Below are 10,483 nucleotides of genomic sequence, written 5' to 3'. Positions count from 1 at the left end.
GAACATAGAGGAAATAGCTCTTATTTTTCCTTCCAGTTTTAAAATCTTGGGCTCAAAGCAAGGACTCTGGAGTCAGATTGATTGGTTTCAATCCTGCCGCTGATCCCCAAGAGCCGAATGACCTTGGGCCAGTGGCTGAACCTCTCAGTGCCTGTTTCCTCACCGGTAAGAGGCCAGTAATAGTTGGTACTATAGCTCGAGGCGTGTCACGCGGATGCATTACTATTTATGCCCAGCGCTTAGAAGAGTGCCAGGCACAGAGTCCGTGCTGGCACTAAGCTGCTTTCAATGGATTCTGCCAGATTACCTCCCAAATGGATCTCTTGCACCACCGCCACAGGGGTTTGCTCCTGACCTCTCCCACCCTCGGAATGGTTAAGATCTTTGAAGGTTGTCAACCTAGTGTGTGAAACCCGATTCGTGCTTTTAGTTCACATCTCCAGGATCAGCGGTGGGGAGCATCTTTTGGGGTGTAACTGGCCACTGCGATTTCCTCTTCTTTGAATTTGCCTCAGAGCAGGCAAAGGGCTGATGGAGCGAGGCCAACCCCATTCTGTCCGCCAACCCCAGTCTGTCCACCAAACCCGCCTGCCAATAACGTTTGCTGAGCCACATTTGATGGAGCAGTTGAGACAGAGACCTTACAGAACGAAAATACGATCCCTTTGCTCTCTGGCCGACCCCTGATCACTGACTGCGGGACTCCTGTGCCCATTCTCCTGTTGGGTCGTAAGGCTTGCGGTGGAAGGGAGGCTGGCAAATGCTTTCAGCGCGTGCTAGGCGTCCAGCGCCTCCATCTTGACGTTTCATCCTCACCACCCCTGGAGCCCGGCGCCCTCACTCCCTGACCCCCTGTGTAGATGGGAAACGGAGGCTCAGATGTGTGACTCTAACCGGAAAGGGGAGGCGGGACAGGAGGAGGCGGGCCGAGGGGCTTGACAGAGGGAGGCACTCGCACCATCCCCTTCGCCAGCCCACTGCCCGGACCGCCCACAGGCTTGGGGGCAAATGAGAGGCCCTCGACCCCATTGGTTAGGCCTCGAGGGGGCCGGCGAACAAGGCGCCCGCTGGTTGGCGGGGCCCGGACCAATGAGGAGGCCGCGGTGAGGGTGTGGGAGGTGCGCTGAAAGCCGCGCGTCGTTTCGTTTGAGGCGAGCTCGTGCGGCGCCTGAGGTGGCTGCCGCTGCCCTCTGAGCGCCGCCCGCCTCGCCCGCCGTGACCCCGACCGCGACTCGGGCCATCAACCGTCGCCCCGGTTCCGGCGCCGCCAGGGTAGCGACATGAGCTCCCCCGATGAGGTGTCTGTGTGGGGAACGGGTTTAGGCCCAGAGGGCGGGGAGCGGGCCGGCGTCGGCCCAGCCGACCCCGCAGTCCCGCGGGAACCCGACCCAGGCCCTGAGCCCGGGGAGCCGCGGAGCGGCGAGGGCGGGGGCGGCTTCTCGGACCCCGAGGGCTTCCAGTCGGAGCGGGAGATGCTGGAAGCGGGAGGGCCGGTGCTGTGGGGCCGCGAAGGCCGACCTGGCACCCCGGCTGACGACACGAGGGACCTCCTGGACCTCACCGAGGAGTCTGCGGCGGCCATCCTGCAGCAGCTGGCCGACTGGGACGTGCTGGGCGTCCGCAGACACCCGTCCCCGGAGAGCTGCGCCGCCTTCGAAGTGTCCGCCGTGTGGGCCGGCCTCGAGGCGGGTTCCGGCGGTCGAGGAGCGCCCGCCCAGAGCTGTGGGGAAGCGCCGCCGGCTCCAGTCGGCTGTCTCCACCTCGGTAGGCCCGAAGCGGGCCGGGCCTGGGGGAACCCTAAGAGAGGCCCTAAGCGTAGGTTGAACGTGGCTGCGGATCGCCAGCGGCTCCCCGAGGAAGGCCTGGCCTGGCTGCTGTCCGACCCCGAGTCCTCAGATGAGTTCAGTGAGACACAGCTGATGACGTTGAGCACTTACCCCAGAGGAGGAGGCCAGGCCGAGCCCAGCAGACCCGAGGATCCCGGGGACACTCCCAGACACTCGAATTTCCAAGTCAGGGAGAATTTCCTTCACGTGCCAGGCTCTTCCCTGTCCTCGGCTCCGCGAGGACTCACCTCGGTTGTGGAAACGCAGGGCGTGGGAGAGCAGGGCATCTCTTCCCCTAAGAAAATGCAGAACGTGCTCTGGGGGAAGGGGGGCAGCAGGCCCAGCTACCCGGGAGCTGCTGATGCTGCAGGTGGCCTGCCGCGGGTCACTCCTAGGAAGAAGGGGGCCCAGGAGAAGAAATCCCTCGGGGGAGCCTCCAAACTTGCCCTGGGGAGAACCTTCCCTTCCGGGGGAGATCGAATCTCGGCAACTCCCCTGGAACCGGCCACCTTGCCCCCAATCTCTGGTATTCCGCTGCTTGGGAGATCCAAGAGGTATACCTTGGTCCCTTCGGGAACCGAACAGTCCAAGCACACCGGCGCTGGGAAGAAATCCGTGGCCAGGCGGGCAAGGGAGTCTGAGGCGGTGGCGGGAGAAGATAAGGACCCAAATAGAGACCCAGCCGCAAAGGGCCAAGTGAGTAGGCCATGCTCCTCCTCTCTCCCCACTCTTCCCCCCCCGCCCGCTCCAACCACCCCCAGGACACACGTCTTCACCCATGCTGCCTCTGTCCATCCCTCAGGGGTCGTCATTGGGTGCCCCTCGGTCACTGGGTCATTAGGATGCCAGATTGGGCTCCTTTTACTAGGGACAAACATTAAGGTAGCACTTCGGGTGTGCTGGGCCCGGTTCTCCACCCTTGGCCTGTTTCCAGCCTCCTCTGCGAGACGGGGGCTGGAATGGAAGGGAGGGCTGGTAGCTGAATTGGGTCAGGGGATCCCTTAAAAGTTTCCCCGAAAAGCTTCAGTATTTAGACTCACCAACTTCCTGAATCCTACTTCCCAGCTGTTCCCCACACCTTCCCTGCAGGGGGCCTGGGCTTTCTCAGTGCCCCAGTGTTGTCCCTAGATCAGCTCTGCCTGCTGGCCTGGGGCTGACTGAGGGAGAAAGTGCTAATGAGATCAGCCTTTCAATTCCCTTCCCAATTCCCTGCCTCACCCCGGCCCCACATCACACAACTCTCTCTCTCTCTCTCTCTCTCTCTCACACACACACACACTCACACACACACACACACACACACACACATCCTTAGTCCAAATCGGTGAGAAATTTTTGTTTCAGCTGCCAACTCACAGGCCAGGAACATCTTTTCCACGCATGCATCGTGGAAAAGCCAGCAGTGGCGACCTCAACACCAGAGGCCCCCAAGATCCAGGAAACTCAGAGCCCTTGGCCCTGAACCAGGGAGAAGTCATGCCCAGGGGGCCTGTCCCCTCAGGTGAGTGTCGTGGGTTTGATATGAGGGGAGGGAAGAGGGGTTGAGGACAGAAACCTCTGGCTCTGTCTCTGCTGGGGGCACAGCCTTGCTCCCAGGCAGCTTCTCCCACAGGAGACGGGGTGCTGGCAGGGCTGGCCTTGAGCCACATCATCCTCTGTGTGGGGTTTGTGCGGCCGGGGTGATCGGTGGCAGTGCCCCAAACAGCTCCTCCGGGTGTAGACTTGCAGGGGAACAGCCTTTTCTGTTAAGTCCTGTTTGCCCACATTGCTCTCCCACGTGCTGGCTGTGGCTGCAGCTCTGGGAGGGTCGAATGCAGAGCCACAGTCTTTGGGGACCACAGTGGTGAAATGGCTGCCCCTGGGGAACAGGGGAGGCAGGCCTAGAGAGAAGGTTCGGGCTGTTGGGCAGAGTAGGGGCGGCTTGTTGCCAGCGGAGGGTGGTGCTGCCTCACCTCACGTTAGACCCCGCTTGGCCCTTTCCACGTCACTGGGAGCCTGGGAAGCTGGATTGTGTGTCCTTTCCCTCTCAGGTGACCGGGAGCCACTTGACCATCCCTCAAGACTGGAAAGGCAGCAGCAGCCACTGGGAACACAGGGCTGTCCTCGGGTAATGCTTCCTCTGGCTCCTGGAAATGCAGGCCCAAACTCGAGGGTGGGATCTAGGTCCAAGTTCAACTGACATGTGTGGGGCCCCCCTCCCCTGCCCCCATCGCGTACCCCATGGAGGGAACCCACCTCCTTTCCACTGAGGAGCCCTTGCCAGTCTAGCCACCCGGCTCTGGGATGGAGGGCCCGGGGAGAGGAGAAGGTGGAGGAGAGAGGAGGCCAGAGTATACTAATCATTTCTCTTCCTCCTGTGTCTGCTGGCGTAGTGTCTCGTACTACAGAGAGAAATAGACGACCTTAAGGAGAAACTTGGTATGAAGAACCAGGGACGGAGAGCGGTGTGTTAGTGCAGAACCGGCGTGGGCACCTGTGGTGGGGGTGGGCCGCAGGTGCAGTCGGCTCGCAGGGACCAACATCCCTGTGGGGAGGAGAACCTAGCAGGCCTGGCCCTGGAGCCGGCTGTGCATGTACAGCTGGGCGTGTGTACAAGTAGCAAAGTACTGTCTGGACTGCATGCACACTTTGCCAACCAGACCAGTCCTAGGGAACCTCCTTCTGATAGTACTTTTAGAGATGCCTTGTTGATTTTCCCCTTGAACTGCTGCTTGGTGTGGCTTCTAAGGTTCTTGTTGGATTGTTTGTTTGTTTGTGTGATGAGTCCTGACTGGTTGTGGCACAGCCCACAGCATAAGAGCTGCTGGCACATTTTGTTTCCCTTTAGAAACCGGTTCCACATTCAGTTCGGGTGGTGGGGAGTGGTCAGGCCCAGAGCTCTTTGCATCGGGTCTGGAGAGGGTTTCAGGTTGCAGGGCTAGGCGGTTCCTCACGGGGATAGGGGGACGGGCTTCTATATCCCTCTGTCTGGAGCGCCTGCTAATGCCTGTCCCTGTTGCAGCCGCCATGCAGTACCTGGCTGACAAGTTCCAGACCCTTTGAAGTGAGTGTTACACATACCGTACCCCTTCCCACAGTCCTGGCTGTTGAGCAGGGCTGGGGGCGGGGGCTGGCCCTGGCTTGAGGCTCTTCCCTGACTCCGCTGTTTCACAGGTTGAGCCCAGCGTCTTCCTGCAAGAGGAGCAGCTGGTACCTTTGGGGCCCGGGAGCTGTGGCCAAGCTCGTTCCCTCCTGTTCTGCCTCAGCTAGGGCTTCCTCTCCCCCTTGTTTTGCCCCCGCCCCACCCCAGTTTCACAGCAGTTTCCAATTAAAGTGCCTCTCATATTCTGTGTTCTGCCTTCTCTCTGGAGGGGTAGGGGTAGGGGGCCGAGGCAGGGCGCTGCTCCACGTCAGAGCCTTTTCCAGAACCGTATCTCTAGCATCCTGTGTTGGGGACTCTGGGCCAGCCTCTGCTACCATCCCTGCAGTCAAGCCAGCGGAGTGCCCCAGGTCTGGGTCCTGTGTGGGCTCTGCCTGGCCACATTGGCACGTCCTCCCTTTCCCCCGAAGGCCCTCTTCTAGTTCTCTCCAAACCCCCCTCCTCCTTTGGGGTCTGGCGGTTCCCATTCATCTCTGCCATTCCCCCTCCCCATCAGCAGGAACTCATGACCCCCTTCCAGAGCTCCAATCTGGAAGCTTTCACATCCTCCCTGCCCTAGCCAGCTGACCACCCTCCTCCAGCCTGGTCGTCTCTATACCCTTGAGTGGAAATTGGCCCGTCAGGTTCTATGGCAAGTGTGGTTAGTAGGTCTGTGTTCTTGCATGGTCCCCGTCAAATACTCTTCCACCAGCCCCATGACACAGATTTTCCTGGAAATGATATTTCCGTGTCCCAGCTCAATCTCCCAGACTGCCTCTTTAGGACACACGAGATTGAGTCCGAACTCCATGTTCGATTTCCCCCTCCCTGGAGGTTGGGGAGCACTTCCTTCCCTCAGCCAGGACCCAAGGCTGTACCAGCCTGAGACTCACAGGGACAGATTTGTGTTTGAGTGAGGCGAGGGTGGTTCTGCCTGACAGCCTTCCCGAAAGACCGGTGTTTTACTACCCAAAAGGGGGTACGATGGTAGATAGGACATTCCAGGTTGGTGACTGTGTGTCCCTGTGTATGAATAAAAGTAATCAGGGATAATCCCCTTGAGGGAGAAAGATGTGATTCAGGGAGTAAAGGGAGTAGAGGCTGGTCCAGGTTCTGTAAGGCATTGAATGAGCAAAATCAAGGGTCGGATCTGTTTTGTTCAAGGGTTGTCGTTAAATTCCCAAAACATAGGAGGGGGATGATGCAGAAGTCACCAAACCCCACGACAGGGTGTCGGGATGCTCAAAATGTTGGATTTGCTGGAGGAGGCTCTCGATCCTACTCTGTGATCCTATGATGTCTGACAAGTACTGTGGGTGTGGATGGAATGAGATTGGGAAGGGTGGCTCCTCAGAGTAGCTCATCTTAGAATCAGGGGACCCATATATGAGACCACCCAACATGAGCTACCCGGGACAGGGGCGGGATGGGCGCAGTGAGGATGGGAAGTAAGGAGTGACTGTACCTGGACAATGGGGAGCACTTGGGTCCACCCTTCCCCCATATTCTCACCCTGACTCGCTTCCGGAGTTCATGGCATGAGCTCAGGTGGACAGACCACATGTGGGATGGGACAGTCACAGACCTCAGGGTCAGAAAAGAACGTTCGTGGGACCTAATCCTTCCACTCAAACCCCTCCCTGGAGAACGTGGGCTTGACTGCTTAGTTTACAGCTTTGACCCTGAACCTGATCCAGTGGTTATTGCTTGGCGATGTAGCACATCTCGCTGCTGTCTGAGTGACTAAGTTTGGCAGAGACCTTCCAGCTGAGGTTTCTGCTCACCGAGACGTGCAGGCAACTTGTGCCTGGGGAGAAGTCCAGCACCAGCACCAGCACCGCCTGTCGGCAGAGGGGGTCACGGGGCTGTGGTCACCAGGGTGAGGAAATAGAGAAGCTTGTTGAAAGGGAGGTGACATGGGAGGGCGTGACCTCAACCCTTGGTGATGCATTTTCCCTGCCTCCCTTCCCTCCACTGAGCACACCATCTCTCTGTTCCGTGTTCTGACCAACTACCGCAGAAAAATGTTGCTGGAAACATGTATATCACAGGCTGTGGCTTGGCCCTGAGCTTTCCAGTTCCAGAGGGAAATAGTGGCAGGTCATACATCTGGGCCCCCATGGGGTAGGAGGAGTTCATGACCCTGCACTCATTCAGCTCACCCCATTTGCCTTTCCCCTCAAGCCCCTTCTCCAGCCTGGGAGACAGTGGCGGCTGGCCTGGAGAGCCCTAGGCCCCATCCTGCCTGCTTCTGCTCCCTGCCCAATTACTGGGAAGATGCACCCTCCCCACCCAACCCACTCTGCACCAGCACCAGCCCAACCACAGGCCAACTGCTCTCTCTGGACTCTTGGGGGGAACTGACACAAACAAAGAAAGTAGGTGTAGGTGAGCCCTGGAGAGGGAGCTGGGTGTGGTGGGCAGAGTAATCATGCCCCAAGGTGTCCAAATCCTAATTCCTGCTGTTGGCTTATATGTTACCTTGCATGGCAACAGGGGGTTAAGCTTGCAGGTGCAATAAACGCTGCTACTCAGCTGAATGAAGGTGGGGAAACTCTCACCTGCATTGGCCAGGTTTGGCCAGGCACATTGGGGCTGCCAGGGTTGCCATGGGGACCGTCCCTGCATGATTCCAGGGCACAGCATTCAAATGACTGCAGTGTGCTTGGTGCCCCCTGTGCTTGTGCACTGTTGAAGTCCTGGTAAGTACCGCTCAGATGCAGATGGAGGACAGACCAGTAGTTTTGGACCTCCCTTTTGTTCCAAGCCAATCACTTCCCCACCCCTAGTCCTCTTGAGGTATCTGCCAGCCTGACTTTTACAACGATCATTCACTTTCTTTTAAAGGATTTACAATTGTTATTTAATAAAATAACCCTTCCAAAGATAAAAGACACTATACATATACACATCGTAGAGAGCATAAGCTCTCAATTTAACAAATAATTATGAACGGAACAACCCATGTAATTATACCCAGGTGACAGAAAAGTACATTGCACATCCAGAAGTCCCCTATATGTCCTTTTCTGTGTAGGAATCCAAATGGATAAGTCTACATACTGCCTGATCCCATTTACTTCACATTCTTGAGAAGGCCAAACTGTAGGGATAGAAAACAGATTGGTGGTTGCCTGGGTCTGGGGGTTGAGACAAGAGGTTAAACTACCAAAGAGCATGAAGCAATTCTGAGGCTGATGAAAATGTTTTTAATTTTGATTGTATTGGTGGTCCCATAACAGAATGTGTTCATAGAGACTCTTAGCTTAGACCTTGTATGTAAATTAATTTTAATAAACCCATATTATTAAAAAAATGTAAAAAGTGCATTATGACACAGCAATTAGGGAAGAAAAATAAATAGAATCCAAATTGGAAAGGAAAAAGTAAAACTATCACTGTTTGCAAGTGACATGATAATATACATAGGAAATCCTAAAGATGCCACCAGAAAACTACTGGAGTTCATAAAATATTTCAGTGAAGTTGCAGTATACAAAATTAATATACAGAAGTCTGTTACATTTCTATACACTAACAATGAAATATCAGAAAGAGAAATTAGGGAAACAATCTCATTTAGTATCACATCAAAAAAAAATAAAATCGCTAGGAATAAATCTACCTAAGGAGGCAAAAGACCTGTACTCTGAAAGCTATAAGACACTGTGGAAAGATGTTGAAGATGATACAAACAGATCAAAGATATACCATGTTCTTGGACTGTAAGAATCAATATTGTTAAAATGACCATGCTACAAAAGGCAATCTACAAATTCAATGTGATTCCTGTCAAATTACCAATGGCATTTTTCACACGACTGGAACAAATAATTTTAAAATTTGTATGGAAACACAAACAACCCCGAATTGCCGAAACGATCTGGAGAAAGAAGAATGTAGTTGTAGGAATTATGCTCCCTGACCTTAGACTATACTACAAAGATACAGTGATCAAAACAGTATGGTACCAGCACAAAAACAGGCTCATAGATCAATGCTACAAGATAGAAAGCCCAGAAATAAACCCACACACTTATGGTCAATTACTCTATGACAAAGGAGGCAAGAATATACAATGGAGAAAAGACAGTCTCTTCAGCAAGTGGTGCTGGGAAAACTGGACAGCTACATTGAAAAGAATAAAATTAGAACATTCTCTAACACCGCCTACAAAAATAAACTCAAAATGGATTAAAGACCTAAATGTAAGATCAGATGGTATAAAAGTCCTAGAGGAAAACACAGGCAGAACACTCTTTGACATAAATCGCAGCAATATGTTTTTGGATCCATCTCCTAGAGTAATGGAAACAAAAGCAAAAATAAACGAAAGGGACCCAATGAAACTTAAAAGCTTTTGCACAGCAAAGGCAACCATAAAGAAAACGAAGACAACCTATGGACTGGGAGAAAGCATTTGTAAACAATGTGACCGACAAGGGATTAATTTCCAAAACATACAAACAGCTCATAAGGCTCAATATCAAAAACAAACAAACAAAGAAACAACCCAATCAAACAGCGGGCAGAAGACCTAAATAGACACTTCTCCAATGAAGACATACAGATGGCCAATAGGCACATGAAAAGATGCTGTACATTGCTAATTATTAGAGAAATGCAAATCAAAACTACAATGAGGTATCACCTCACACCAGTCAAAATGGCCATCATTAAAAAGTCTACAAATAATAAATGCTGGAGAAGGTGTGGAGAAAAGGGAACCCTTGTACAGTGTTGGTGGGAATGTAGATTGGTGCAGCCTCTATGGAGAACAGTATGGATGTTCCTTAAAAAACGAAAAATAGAATTACCATATGATCCAGCAATCACACTCCTGGGCATATATCCAGAGAAAACCATAATTCGAAAAGATACATGCACCCCTATATTCATAGCAGCTCTATTTACCATAGCCAAGACATGGAAGCAACCTAAATGTCCATCAACAGAGGAATGGATAAAGAAGATGTGATATACATATACACACATATATGTGTATGTATATATATATATATACACACACACACACAGATATATGTGTATATATATGTATATATACACATACATACATATACATACACACATGGAATGGAATGGTTAAAAAAGATGTGGTATATATATATACACTGGAATATTACTCAGCCATAAAAAAAGAATGAAATAATGCCATTTGCATCAACATGGATGGACTTGGGGTGATCATACTAAGTGAGGTAAGTCAGGCAGAGAAAGACAAATATCATATGATATCACTCATACATGGAATGACACGAATGAACTTATTTATAAAACAAACAGACACGAATGAACTTATTAAAAATGACACGAATGAACTTATTTATAAAACAAACAGACTTACAGATATCAAAAACAAACTTATGGTTGCCAAAGGGCAAAGGGGGGGAGGGGTAAATTAGGAGTTTGGGATTAACAGATACACACTACTATATGTAAAATAAATAAATATCAAGGACCTACTTATAGCACAGAGAACTATATTCAATATCTTGTAATAATCTATAATGGAAACGAA

At 52.4% G+C, this 10,483-nt stretch overlaps 1 protein-coding gene across 1 annotated transcript; it reads left to right on the top strand.

Moving 5' to 3' along the window:
• Positions 1-1,280: 1,280 nt before the first annotated feature.
• LOC133082553 (uncharacterized protein CXorf49 homolog) lies at positions 1,281-4,868 on the top strand. The gene is made up of 5 exons (XM_061179170.1): positions 1,281-2,522; positions 3,171-3,327; positions 3,857-3,933; positions 4,199-4,244; positions 4,828-4,868. The coding sequence occupies exons 1-5, from the start codon at positions 1,281-1,283 to the stop codon at positions 4,866-4,868; spliced, it is 1,563 nt and encodes a 520-aa protein (XP_061035153.1).
• The last annotated feature ends 5,615 nt before the right edge of the window (positions 4,869-10,483 follow it).

This window comes from Eubalaena glacialis, chromosome X, assembly GCF_028564815.1.
Source record: "Eubalaena glacialis isolate mEubGla1 chromosome X, mEubGla1.1.hap2.+ XY, whole genome shotgun sequence".
In the NCBI taxonomy this organism is placed as follows: domain Eukaryota; kingdom Metazoa; phylum Chordata; class Mammalia; order Artiodactyla; family Balaenidae; genus Eubalaena; species Eubalaena glacialis.
The sequence above is the reverse complement of the archived record's forward strand: the minus strand, read 5'-3'. Positions and strand labels throughout refer to the sequence as shown.

What these genes read in the sequence shown, in the direction of transcription:
- LOC133082553 (XM_061179170.1), top strand. Translation starts at nt 1,281, where the DNA reads ATGAGCTCCCCCGATGAGGTGTCTGTGTGGGGAACGGGTTTAGGCCCA. An exon ending in CAGGGGGCCTGTCCCCTCAG is followed by an intron (nt 3,328 to 3,856) that starts GTGAGTGTCGTG and finishes TTTCCCTCTCAG; the next exon opens with GTGACCGGGAGCCACTTGAC. An exon ending in GAACACAGGGCTGTCCTCGG is followed by an intron (nt 3,934 to 4,198) that starts GTAATGCTTCCT and finishes CTGCTGGCGTAG; the next exon opens with TGTCTCGTACTACAGAGAGA.